This window comes from Ovis aries, chromosome 12 (assembly GCF_016772045.2).
Source record: "Ovis aries strain OAR_USU_Benz2616 breed Rambouillet chromosome 12, ARS-UI_Ramb_v3.0, whole genome shotgun sequence".
Lineage (NCBI taxonomy): Eukaryota > Metazoa > Chordata > Mammalia > Artiodactyla > Bovidae > Ovis > Ovis aries.
In genome coordinates, this window is record NC_056065.1 from 51,693,041 (window position 1) to 51,707,085 (window position 14,045).

At 49.5% G+C, this 14,045-nt stretch overlaps 1 protein-coding gene across 4 annotated transcripts in view; it reads right to left on the reverse strand.

The window, feature by feature from the left end:
* The window catches only part of KAZN (kazrin, periplakin interacting protein), a 1,321,995-nt gene that overhangs the window by 8,693 nt on the left and 1,299,257 nt on the right, over positions 1–14,045 (reverse strand). For all 4 annotated transcript variants that reach the window (XM_042229397.2, XM_042229398.2, XM_060396605.1 and 1 more), the window contains 3 exons: positions 10,127–10,358; positions 8,616–8,717; positions 7,941–8,107 (listed from right to left, as the gene is read on the reverse strand). In XM_042229397.2, the coding sequence (XP_042085331.1) occupies positions 7,941–8,107; positions 8,616–8,717; positions 10,127–10,358 (501 nt within the window). The remainder of the gene's footprint in view (positions 1–7,940; positions 8,108–8,615; positions 8,718–10,126; positions 10,359–14,045) is intronic.

A 14,045-nucleotide genomic window follows, 5' to 3' on the forward strand; every position in this document is an offset into this window, starting at 1 on the left:
AGCGCCCCTGGGAGGTCAGGGCAATGGCTTCACTGAGACACTCCAGCGCCCCGGGAGGTCAGGGCAACTGCTCACTGAGACACTCCAGCGTCCCTGGGAGGTCAGAGCGACGGCTTCACTGAGACACTCCAGCGCCCCTGGGAGGTCAGGGCAACTGCTCACTGGGACACTCCAGCGCCCCTGGGAGGTCAGGGCAACTGCTCACTGGGACACTCCAGCGCCCCTGGGAGGTCAGGGCACGTGACCTGTCAGTTATCATGGGCATCTCTGCCTCAGGCACTGCGTTCACTCTGCCTCACCAGTCACACTCAGGGATGGAGGCTCAGTACAGCAGGTGCACTTCATTATACACAACACAGTAAAGCGACTATCTCTTCAGTTGCTCAGTTGTGTCTGACTCTTTGCGACCCCCTGGACTGCAGCACACCAGGCCTCCCTGTCCATCACCATCTCCCGGAGCTTGCTCAAACTCATGTCCTTGAGTCAGTGATACACTCAACTATTTCATCCTCTGTCATCCCCTTCTCTTCCCACCTTCAATCTTTCCCAGTATCAGGATCTCTTCTAATGAGTCGGCTCTTTGCATCAGGTAGCCAAAGTATTGGAGCTTCAGCTTCAGCATCAGTCCTTCCAATGAATATTCAGGACTGATTTCCTTTAGGATTGACTGGTTTGATCGCCTTGCTGTCCAAGGGACGCTCAAGAGTCTTCTCCAACACCACAGTTCAAAAGCATCAGTTCTTCGGCACTCAGCCTTCTTTATGGTCCAACTCTCACATCCATATATGACTACTGGAAAAACCATAGCCTTGACTAGAGGGACCTTTGTTGGCAAAGTGATGTCTCTGCTTTTTAATGTGCTGCCTAGGTTGTTCATAGCTTTTCTTTCAAGGAGCAAGCATCTTTTAATTTCATGGCTGCAGTCACCATCTGCTGTAGTTTTGGAACCCAGGAAAATAAAGTCCCAGTTTAAAAAAAATGGGGGAAAAAAAGGAAATACCCAATAATCAGAAAGAGACTTATTAACCCAGAATTTCTGGATCTAGCTATTCCACCTTGAATGTACCTAATTCCTGAGCCACTAGTAAACTTTTGTTTCAACTGAAGACTGATGTAAAAAAAAAAAAGTTTCCCGGGGAGGGCCCAGGGGCAATTAAACCACTGCCGGACAGGTCCTCTGTTGTTCTGACTACTCTTCCTGCTCTTTAGGAAAGCAGCAAAGTGTGGTGCTTTGAATCCCAGCTCCTCATTTTTTATCAGCTCCTCAGTTTTTACCTAGGCAAGATGTGTAAACTTGCTACAGTATCTCAGTTTCCTCATCTGTGAAATGGGGCTCATGCACCCACCTCCAGAAGGTGGTGACAGTGTGCTAGTTTCTGAGCGTGGCCCAAGGCAGAGCTCAGGAAACAGTTATGGTAGTTTGATAACCTCACCTTATAACTGCTTCTGGAGGGGGAAGGAGGAGAGAAGGGAGGGAGATGCTGGCTGACTCTTGCATCCTTGGACATATAAAGGCACACTTTTTGGGGCTGTGGGTCATAAGACCACAGGATGGGAAGGGGTATTTACAAGAAAGATGCAAAGCTTGTCTGAGGCCTAAAGCTTCAGAGGCCTAAAGGCCACTCTTCTCAGGCCTAATATTCAGAATCTGAATGAACTACAGGCTGAATCCCCCTTGGCTCTGACCTTCTGTTAGTGACAGAATATACCATCCTTCAGGCAAGTGCTGGCGATGGTCATGCATTTTCATCAAGGCTTTTCTTCTGGCTCCTGTGATGCTCCAGTGAATGTCTTTGGGATAGCATGGCTACCTCCTGCATCCTTTTGGTCCACTGGTTTATTTCTCTCTCTTTTAAAAAAATTTTCTGTTTCTTTAACTTAAGCACAGTACTATGACAGAGTTGGTAGTGGACCAGTGTTCACCAAGAGAAATAATAAGTCAGTGCATGTCAAAGCAGACATCACGAGATGATGTGAGAAACTGCTCTGCCTTGACCCCTTTGGTTATATGCTTTTCAAGGCAATGAGAGGAGGCTGGAGAAGATGATGTCATATGGGAACTTAGGTCAATGTGCCTTTCTAGGAGGAGGATTGGGTGCTAATATTTCCTGTCTCCCTGGTCATGGGACATTAACACATGGCGCCTATAATCTCCCTAGATGCTTTGAGCCAACTACCCTCCTATGACTACAGGCAACACATTGCCTGGGTGATGTGGGGTCACAGATGTGATCAGGGGTCACATCTCCTGGGGAGCAGAATCAGGCAATCATTAGCCCCTCTCCAGGCTTCCTAGTGTGGTGGAGGGTCAGAGGTGGATCGATTACAGCATTGCCACGGACTCCTGACTAGTCACGAGCAGGTCACAGCATCTCTCTGAAGCCTGAGGTTACGATTCCTTCTCACTTAGCTCCCTTCGTGAGGAGTAGGAGCGAGTGAAACGAGGGATGTGACAGCACTGTGTTGAAGATGACGTATGGTATTAATGTGAAGGGTTGTTGTGATGACCATCATCCTGGCCCACCCAGCCTGGGATTCAGCTGGGATGGAGTCCTGGGTTGGTCTGCAATCCTGTTGCAATGGTTCAGGATGTTTTCTCAAACTGGAATCTTTCCACCCAACCTGATCATTTTGGGAAGACTCACCCCAAAAGACCAGCACCACCTGCCCTGCCCTTTCTCTGGAAAGCTGCCCTGCCCTTCTCTCAGCAACAGAGAAGGAAAAGGAGCAAGAAAGCAGAAGACAGGATGAGATGCTGAGACCATGAAAGACATGTCCTGGGCAAAGCGCATAGATCCTGGTTAATATAAACCCAGCAGACCTTCCCAAGTGTTTCACCACCTGCCTGGGGATCACTATTTCCTTGGTGTTTGGTTTAGCTGGGGTCTCTTGTACCAACAGAAGTGGGCTCTAAAATTCCTTAGAAATTCATGGAGTTTGTCTCCACCCAGCCAACTGCAAGTCTGCTCCCCTGGCCCATGGCAAGGTCTCAGCAAAGGGCCGCGAGGTTCCAAAATCCCACATGAAGACTTTGAGTCATCAGCCATGATGTCGACTCATGGAGAGAAGCAGCATCAAGGAAAGCAGTCCTTACAGGGAGACCAGCTTGAGGTCTGGTGCTTCTAGTTCCCTGCCTGAGCAGCCTCAGACTCCTTAGAGGTAAAATGAGGAACCTAAACGGAGTCAGTTTCCCTCTTCTTCATCCTGATACTTGCCTGCATCTAGTTCTTGAAGGAGTCTCTGACCTCCCAACAACGTAAGAACCCACCCTATCTGTGCCCCCCTCAGAAACTCCACTAGTGTCCATCCACTAATCTTAGATACCTCATAGGAGGGGGGTCAAGGGTTTAAGTATCACATGAATGCTAATGAATTAGGCACATGGCTAACGTTTAGCTAGACCTACCCCTCCAGGGCTCAGAATACCTTAAGCTTGTTACAGATTACATGGCTCCAGAAGGAAGGTAGAGGAAAGTAGAAAATTCTGGGGAGAAAAACCTTTTTCCTGACCTATCGATTCACAGCTCATGGAATAGGGTGAAAGTGAAAGTCGCTCAGTTGCGTCCAACTCTTTGCAAACCCATGGACAATACAGTCCATGGAATTCTCCAGGCCAGAATCCTGGAGTGGGTAGCCTTTCCCTTCTCCAGGGGGTCTTCCACAGGGATTGAACCCAGGTCTCTCACATTGCAGGTGGATTCTTTACCAGCTGAGGATAGGGTGCTTGTCACAAAAACCACCTAAGCATGCTTAAAGTGCTGAAAATGTAGATTCCTGGGCTCTGCCAGCAGATACTGGTCCTGCAGGTCTGAGCAGGGGTGCGGGAATATGCAGTTCACAAGAGCACTGATGACTCTGCTTGCAGGGTCTATGAGAACTGCCTGGGCATGCGCCTGCTGTTGGCAGAGGGCGGCCCAGGGCACCTGGACCTTGTGACAGCTGCGTAATCTTGTTCTACTTGCATGACACGGGGTGTGACTTAGCTGCTCTCTGAGGCCCCACGTAGTTTGGGGATTGAGTACTCAGGCCTGACGCATAGAGCCTCCGTTTGAATCTGGTGTGCTAAGTTGCTTCAGTCATGTCCAACACTTTGTGACCCTATGGACAGTGGTCTGCCAGGCTCTTCTGTCCATGGGATTCAGGCAAGAATGCTGAAATGGGTTGCCATTTCCTTCTCCAGGGGATCTTCCTGCTCCAGGGATTGACCCTGTGTCTCTTGCACTGGCAGGTGGGTTCTTTACCACTAGCACCACCTGCTAAGTCACTTCAGTCGTGTCCGACTCTGTGCGACCCCATACATGGCAGCCCACCAGACCTTTGTGCCCATGTCAGTCCTACCTGGAATGACCATGTAAACCTCTTCAGTTCAGTTCAGTTCACTCAGTCTGGTCCAACTGTTTGCGACCCCATGAATTGCAGCATGCCAGGCCTCCCTGTCCATCACCAACTCCTGGAGTTCACTCAGACTTACGTCCATCGAGTCAGTGATGCCATCCAGCCATCTCATCCTCTGTCGTCCCCTTCTCCTCCCGCCCCCAATCTCTCCCAGCATCAGAGTCTTTTCCAATGAGTCAACTCTTCTCATGAGGTGGCCAAAGTACTGGAGTTTCAGCTTTAGCATCATTCCTTCCAAAGAAATCCCAGGGTTGATCTCCTTTAGAATGGACTGGTTGGATCTCCTTGCAGTCCAAGGGACTCTCAAGAGTCTTCTCCAACACCACAGTTCAAAAGCATCAATTCTTTGGCGCTCAGCCTTCTTCACAGTCCAACTCTCACATCCATACATGACCACTGGAAAAACCACAGCCTTGACTAGATGGACCTTAGTCGACAAAGTAATGTCTCTGCTTTTGAATATGCTATCTAAGTTGGTCATAACTTTTCTTCCAAGGAGTAAGCATCTTTTAATTTCATGGCTGCAATCACCATCTGCAGTGATTTTGGAGCCCCCAAAAATGAAGTCTGACACTGTTTCCCCATCTATTTCCCATGAAGTGATGGGACTGGATGCCATGATCTTCATTTTCTGAATGTTGAGCTTTAAGCCAACTTTTTCATTTTCCTCTCTCACTTTCATCAAAAGGCTTTTTAGTTCCTCTTTACTTTCTGCCACAAGGTGGTGTCATCGGCATATCTGAGGTTATTGATTTTTCTCCCGGCAGTCTTGATTCCAGCTTGTGTTTCTTCCAGTCCAGCGTTTCTCATGATGTACTCTGCATAGAAGTTAAATAAGCAGAGTGAACAATATACAGCCTTGACGTACTCCTTTCCCTATTTGGAACCAGTCTGTTGTTCCATGTCCAGTTCTAACTGTTGCTTCCTGACCTGCATACAGATTTCTCAAGAGGCAGGTCAGGTGATCTGGTATTCCCATCTCTTTCAGAATTTTCCACAGTTTATTGTGATTCACACAGTCAAAGGCTTTGGCATAGTCAATAAAGCAGAAATAGATGTTTTTCTGGAACTCTCTTGCTTTTCCATGATCCAGAGGATGTTGGCAATTTGATCTCTGGTTCCTCTGCCTTTTCTAAAACCAGCTTGAACATCAGGAAGTTCATGGTTCACGTATTGCTGAAGCCTGGCTTGGAGAATTTTGAGCATTACTTTACTAGCATGTGAGATGAGTGCAATTGTGCAGTAGTTTGAGCATTCTTTGGTATTGCCTTTCTTTGGGATTGGGATGAAAACTGACTTTCCCAGTCCTGTGGCCACTGCTGAGTTTTCCAAATTTGTTGGCATATTGAGTGCAGCACTTTCACAGCATCATCTTTCAGGATTTGAAATAGCTCAACTGGAATTCCATCACCTCCACTAGCTTTGTTCGTAGTGATGCTTTCTAAGGCCCACTTGACTTCACATTCCAGGATGTCTGGCTTTAGATGAGTGATCACACCATCATGGTTATCTGGGTCGTGAAGATCTTTTTTGTACAGTTCTTCTGTGTATTCTTGCCACCTCTTCTTAATATCTTCTGCTTCTGTTATGTCCATACCATTTCTGTCCTTTATCAAGCCCATCTTTGCATGAAATATTCCCTTGGTATCTCTGATTTTCTTGAAGAGATCTCTAGTCTTTCCCATTCTGTTGTTTTCCTCTATTTCTTTGCATTGATCGCTGAAGAAGGCTTTCTTATCTCTTCTTGCTATTCTTTGGAACTCTGCATTCAGATGCTTGTATCTTTCCTTTTCTCCTTTGCTTTTTGCTTCTCTTCTTTTCACAGCTATTTGTAAGGCCTCCCCAGACAGCCATTTTGCTCTTTTGCATTTCTTTTCCATGGGGATGGTCTTGATCCCTGTCTCCTGTACAATGTCATGAACCTCATTCCATAGTTCATCAGGCACTCTGTCTATCAGATCTAGGCCCTTAAATCTATTTCTCACTTCCACTGTATAATCATAAGGGATTTGATTTAGGCCATACCTGAATGGTCTAGCAGTTTTCCCTACTTTCTTCAATTTAAGTCTGAATTTGGTAATAAGAAGTTCATGATCTGAGCCATAGTCAGCTCCTGGTCTTGTTTTTGTTGACTGTATAGAGCTTCTCCATCTGTGGCTGCAAAGACTATAATCAATCTGATTTCGGTGTTGACCATCTGGTGATGTCCATGTGTAGAGTCTTCTCTTGTGTTGTTGGAAGAGGGTGTTTGCTATGACCAGTGCACTTTCTTGGCAAAACTCTATTAGTCTTCGCCCTGCTTCATTCTGCATTCCAAGGCCAAATTTGCCTGTTACTCCAGGTGTTTCTTGACTTCCTACTTTTGCATTCCAGTCCCCTGTAATGAAAAGGACATCTTCCTTGGGTGTTAGTTCTAAAAGGTCTTGTAGGTCTTCATAGAACCGTTCAACTTCAGCTTCTTCAGCGTTACTGGTTGGGGCATAGACTTGGATTACCGTGATATTGAATGGTTTGCCTTGGAAACAAACAGAAATCATTCTGTCGTTTTTGAGATTGCATCCAAGTACTGCATTTCGGACTCTTTTGTTGACCATGATGGCTACTCCATTTCTTCTGAGGGATTCCTGCCCGCAGTAGTAGATATAATGATCATTTGAGTTAAATTCACCGATTCCAGTCCATTTTAGTTTGCTGATTCCCAGAATGTCGACGTTCACTCTCGCCATCTCTTGTTTGACCACTTCCAATTTGCCTTGATTCATAGACCTGACATTCCAGGTTCCTATGCAATATTGCTTTTTACAGCATCGGACCTTGCTTCTATCATCAGTCACATCCACAGCTGGGTATTGTTTTTGCTTTGGCTCCATCCCTTCATTCTTTCTGGAGTTATTTCTCCACTGATCTCCAGTGGCATATTGGGCACCTACTGACCTGGGGAGTTCCTCTTTCAGTATCCTATCATTTTGCCTTTTCATACCGTTCATGTAAACCTCTTAGGCCAGTGCAAATCCTCCTCAGCTCAAACCGCACACTCACATGGCCTTCCTCATACATGCCGACCTTTCTCCCTTCTCTAAATGCCCAGTTTGTGTGTGTGTGTGTGTGTGTGTGTGTGTGTACGTATGAGCAATCAGTTGTGTCTGACTCTTTGCGACCCCATGGACTGTAGCCCACCAGGTTTCTCTGTCCATGAAATTCTCCAGGCAAGAATATTCCACTGGAGTGGCTTGCCATTTCCCACCCAGGGATCCATCCGTGGGTCTCTTGCCTCTTCTGTACTGGCAGGCAGATTCTTCACCCCGAGAGCCACTTGGGAAGCACCACACACTTTATTCAAAAGCTGATTCACTCCTCCTTTACCTCTTTCTAGTTTATGACATTGAGGCTAAAGCACTTCACTTGTCTGAGCCTGGATCCATAAAATAAGAACGCTGTGTTGCAAAGGAACAAGGGGGACCCAGGAAGGGCGCGGCCGGGACCAACCGGAAGTCAGGACCATCTGCTTCGAAAGCCGGAAGCTGTGGCCCGCAGCCCACACTCACTTGGCCGGGTGGAAGATGGCGCTCATCTCCTCCGCAAGGTGCCTCCGGAGGATGTGCTTCCCGCTGGGGATGCCCAGGGCGGTGGCCATGGCCTCAGCGTTGAACGTGGGTTCCAGCACCAGCACGGCGCCGTGGACGCCACTGTTGGTCAGGTTGTCTGCGTACTCCTGAGGGCAAGGCACGGGGCTGGTGAGCCTGGGGGGCCATTCCGCTGGCCTGAGGGCGGGGACACCCCAGGGGGAACATGTCCTCAAGAGCAAGGGCTTGACCCCGCCCCTTGGGGACTAGTGTATTTAATCCTCAGGGGAACCCCAGCCTCACTCTTTTTAGGGCCTTCAGAATAGCGACTGGGCTATTTTGTCACTGATAGACCCCAGACCTAGGCAGGCGACCCATAAATGCTTGTTGAGGGAGAAGATGGCTGTGGATTCAACCCCCTACTGACTTCAGAGAGGGAGGATGGCTCAGCATCCGCACCCTCAACTATGGGATGGGAAGGGGTGGGCAGGGAAGTAGTTCTGGCCTCTTGAGTGACAGGAAGCAGGCTCTTCTTGCCAGCCTGGGAAATGATGCCCAGCCCACACAAAGATGGATACTGAATTTGGATACAGACTGGCATGGGATTTGCATACGCCCAAGGGTCACCACCCCCCCACGCCCGCCATCACCCCTCACCTTCAAGTCAATGTCTCGCACCCATTTGAGCACCCGCTGGTTGGTCCAGACCACGGGGTCTATGTTCTGTGTCTCGCAGCGGGCCCGGCGCTCCTGGAGAGCCTGTGGGGAGGGAGAGTGGGTCAGCTGGGGGTCAAAAGGGGCATGGTGAGATCACACACAGAGCGAGGTTTCTGTGGTGCTGGCAGGGACCTCGGCATGCTGATGTGAGGGGTCCTGGCCAGATCACCCACGGCTGCTCTAGCCATGTCAGTCCTTTCCTTCTGGGAAATGGGGAGAAGCCCACTTCCAGGGATGGAGGAGCCTAGAGGCAGAGCCACCTGCATGCAGAGTGTGGGGCCAGGTGGGACCCAGGGCAGCTGCTTAGTTTGTGTAGCCCAGCCCCCGCCTGCCTAGTTTGTATAGCCCACCCCTGCTCACCTGATCTGAGTAGGGCCTCAGCGCATGTCTCTTGAGGGATGCCCCAAATGAGGCTGCCTATTTCCACACTTCACTGTCACGTTCTTCCCACACATCACCTCCTGTACCCGACTGGGGCTCACAGGGGGCCAGGGCCTGTGTCCTCATCTCTTCCTGTGCCCAGGGCTCTGGCTTGGGTGTTTGAGAAGGCCAAAAAGCTCCCTCTTCTGTCCCTCTCCCCCTGACCCTGAACTATTTGTGTTCTGACAGTGCTCTGAGAAGAGTAAGCCGTTTGCACTCAGCCCCGGCAGCCCAAGCCCCTCCCGAGGGGGAGTAGCTGGGGAGATGTACTAGGTTTGGGGGAAGCTGAAGCAGACACCCTGTGCTCTCTGGCTTGGCAGCGATCAGAACAAGGGGCACTCAGAGTCTAAACTCTACAGTGTGCCCCCCAGCCCCCTGGTTACCATCAGCATCCCTATTCACTCCTCCACCTCAAACGCAGCACAGAAACACACAGGACTCTCAGTTCTGCTGCCATAGATCTATCTTCTGGGTCTTGGTCTATGCTATTCCCTTGCTAGATTGCTTTACCCCTCGTACCTTCTATTGACTGACACCCAGAATTCCTCCCTTCAGGTCTCAGTTTAGCTGTCACTATCACTGGAAAGGCTTCTCTTGTCCCTCTAAAAGCTTTTCCTCTGGATTTTCATAAAACCCTGGGCTTCCCTCATTGGGACAACCTTCCATGATGTTGTGGCCACAAGCTTCTTCGTGGTTGCCCCGGATATGCAGTGAGTTCCTGGAGAATGAGTGTTTCCCTTTTCCCCTGAATTGAGCACAGGGTCTGGTCCATCCCTAATAAACAGTTGTTGAAAGGAGGGAGGGGGAAAGAAAGGGATGGATGCGTGGATTGATGGAAAGGTGGATGGATGGATGGAGAGATGCATGGATGGAGAGATACGTGGATGGGCAGAGAGTGGATGCATGGAATGATGGACAGGTGGGTGGATGGATGCAGAGACGCATGGATGGGCAGATGGTTGGATGGACAGACAGCGGATTCCAGAAGGGAAAGCAGGGCTGCGGAAGGTGCCCTGTCCCCTGGTTCTCACCTCCCTGCTGAAGTTCACTTGGTACAGCAGCTCGATCCCCAGCAGGATGCTGACCTGGTGGAACTTCTTGGACACATTCAGGTGCTTCTCCAGGTCCCGCTTCATCAGGGAGTTCAGCATCCGCCCGTCAACCAGGTGGTTTTGGAAGGCCTGGGAGTACTGGGACAGGCCGATGTCGTTGAGCCAGGCCTTGGCCACCCAGTGATGGTCCAGGTCCGCGGCTTTGGACAGGCTGGTGAGGAGAGACACAGCCGGAGAGAGGGATGGGTGGGGAAAGGTGGCAGAAACAGAGAGACGGGGAGAAATGGGGCAGAGATGACCAGAGAGAGAAGCAAAATAATGGGGTGAGGGGGACCAAGAAAGTCACAGAGATAGATAGGAACAGTGATGGAGAGACACAGAGAGAGACAGGGCAGCAGGGGGAGAGGCAGACGCAGGGGAGAGAGAGGAGGAGACAGGGAGACACATGGGGAGAGAGGGACACAGAGGGGAGAGACAGACGGGGGGGGGGCAGAGACAGACAGGGGAGGCAGAGACAGAGGGGGAGACGACGCAGGGCGCGAGCCCCGAAGAATAACAAAGAATCAACAGACAGAGGGTCCCGGAAGAGGAAAGGCCACATTCAGACACACTGAGAGTGGGAAAGGACAGTGGCAGAGCCACAGGAATGGACGCAGCAGTAAGCAGCGCCTCTGGGCACCGGGTACCTCCCAACCCCCGCCCCGCGCCACCCCCATCCCAGAGGCCACTGCAGAATCCCGGAGGCCCACAGAACCTCGTCTGGGTCCAGTCTCTCCTTGGACTTCGCCCAGAGTCACAGAGTGGCACGTCTTGGAATCAGATTTAAACCCCCAGTTTTGCTTATTCCAGCTTCTCTCCTCGCCACCGTACCTTAGGTTTTCCGTATCCCACACTGAACTTCGCCCAGTGCCGCATGTGTGCGTGTGTAGTGGGTGCACAAGGAATACTTCCCGAGTGGACAAAAGGACGGGCTCCTCAGCTGTTATTCCCCTGTTCACCACAGGGTGGCAGCCTCGAAGAAGGAATGAGGACAGTGCCTCCCACCGGCGGAAGGACTTTAAAAAATGAACTGAGGTAATGCCAGGCTTCAACAGTACCTGAACCGTGAGCGTCCAGATGTTCAAGCTGGATTTAGAAAAGGCAGAGTAATCAGAGGTCAAATTGCCAACGTCGTTGGATCATCAAAAAAGGAAGAGAGTTCCAGAAAAACATCTATTTCTGCTTTATTGACCGTGCCAAAGCCTTTGACTGCGTGGATCACAAAAACTGTGGAAAATTCTTAAAGAGACGGGAATACCAGACCACCTGACCTGCCTCCTGAGAAATCTCTGTATGCAGGTCAAGAAGCAACGGTTCGACCTGGACATGGAACAACAGACTGGTTCCAAATAGGAAAAGGAGTACGTCAGGGCTGTATATTGTCACCCTGCTTATTTAACTTCTACACAGAGTGCATCATGAGAAATGCCGGGCTGGAGAAGCACAAGCTGGAATCAAGATTGCCAGGAAAAATATCAATAACCTCAGCTATGCAGATGACACCACCCTCATGGCAGAAAGTGAAGAACTAAAGAGCCTCTTGATGAAAATAAAAGAGGAGAGTGAAAAAGTTGGCTTAAAGCTCAACATTCAGAAAAATAAGATCATGGCATCTGGTCCCATCACTTCATGGCAGGTAGATGGAGAAACAATGGAAACAGTGACAGACTTTATTTTGGGGGCAGATAGTGACTGCAGCCATGAAATTAAGTGACACTTGCTCCTTGGAAGAAAAGCTATGACCAACCTAGACAGCATATTAAAAAGCAGAGACATTACTTTGCCAACAAAGGTCCATCTAGTCAAAGCTATGGTTTTTCCAGTAGTCATGGATGGATGTGAGAGTTGGACTATAAAGAAAGCTGAGCGCCAAAGAATTGATGCTTTTGAGCTATGGTGTTGGAGATAACTCTTGAGCGTCCCTTGGACTGCAAGGAGATCCAATCAGTCAATCCTAAAGGAAATCAGTTCTAAATATTCATTGGAAGGACTGATGATAAAACTCCAATACTTTGGCCACCTGATTAGAAGAACTGACTCATTGGAAAAGACCCTGATGCTGGGAAAGATTGAAGGCAGGAGGAGGAGGGGACAACAGAGGATGAGATGGCTGGATGGCATCACTGACTCAATGGACATGAATTTGAGTAAGCTCTGGGAACTGGTGATGGACAGGGAAGCCTGGCATGCTGCAGTCCATGGGGTCGCAAAGAGTCGGACACAACTGAGTGACTGAACTGAACTGAATGCTAGGCTGTGAACTGCATTGCCTAAGTGGGAGCCTTGGGGGACCATGAAGGGATCTGGATGTGAAATGGAAATGATGGGCCTACAGAGTGACACTGCCCCCCACAGCTGGCAGAAGGAGCGCCCCAAACCCACTCCCCGCGGGGAGGTGGAGTGGAGACTGTGAGGAGAGCACCCTACTGGCCAAGCTGGAGACCTAGGTAGGCTTTTCCACCTGCTGTGACTCAGCTTCCTCCTTTCTCCTCTCCTCTGCTCGCTCTAGGCACCATCATTTCTCCCCTGAACTTCGCCCTCTCACTGGTCTTCATGCCTCTAGAGCCCCTCTAGTCTCTTCCCCAGGGTGGAGCTAGCGGATCATGCCGCTGCTCCTGCTGGTGTCCTCCGGGGCTCCTTGCTTCCTTCCTTCCAAGAATGTGTATTGAGCTCTGTATCTGGGTAGATGCTGCCTTATAATGGGCACATCTTCCGTCCTCACCCCTTCCTTTCTCCACCCCTACACTCTCCAGTCTCTGGCTGACATCCATTTCTAGGGCTCCAGATCACATCTGTTAACAAACACTCCCAATTCATAACTCTCCTCCCTCTTCTGAGCCTGAGATCCTAATGGGCTGCCCTCTTGACATCTCCTGGCTGTCCCAGGCATCTCAGACTTAACAAGCCCCAGATGACATGCCCGTCCTGTCTCCCAGTTCCAGGTTCTCACTTGCCCTGCCTCTCCCCTCCCCCACCCTGTCCATCTATCAACCACTCTGGTCAGTGTGTCTGTCCCCTTGCCTCCTTTTCTGGGGTCAAGTCATGGCCACCTCTGGCATAGATTTCTGCAACTGCCTCCTGACTGCCCCCACCCCACCCCTTTGCTCCTTCTAATCCATTTCCCCTGCGGGTGCCAGATGGCCTTTTAAATATATCCATCAGATCATGTCACCCCTCTACTTAAAACCCTCTCTCAGAGGAACCTTTAATGCATATTACTAAGTGAAAGAAGCCAGCCTGAAAAGGCTACATACGTATGATTCCAACAGTGTGACGTTCTGGAAGAGACACAACTATGGAGACAGCAAGAAGACCAGTGGTTTCCAGGGTTTGAGGGAGAGGGAGGGATGACTAGGTGGAGCACAGAGGATTTTTAGGGAGGTGAAACTATTCAGTGTTGTATGGTAATGATGGACGCACTCTACTGCATGTTTGTCCAAATCCACAGAATACACAGCACCCAGAGTGAACCCTGATGTAAACTACGGACTTTGGGTAACAATGGTGTGTCAGTGTCTGTTCCGCTGAAACAAATGTTCCATCTGGTGGGGGATGATGATAACGGGGGAGGCCACGCATGTGTGAGGGCAAGAGGTTTACGTGAAATCTCTAACTTTCCCTCCGTTTTGCGGTGAAACTAAAACTGCTCTAAAAAATAAAGTCTTTAGAAATGAGGGAAGAAACAAAGACTTTTTTAAGCAAGCAAAATTCAAAGAATTCATCATCAGAGGAATGAACTACAAGAAATGTAAAAGGCATTTCTTTAGGAGGAAAGAAATATTAATAATAACCACATGGAAATTTGGACTACACCAAAGAAGAAAGAGAAGTCCTAAACCTCAACAATACTCCAATACTT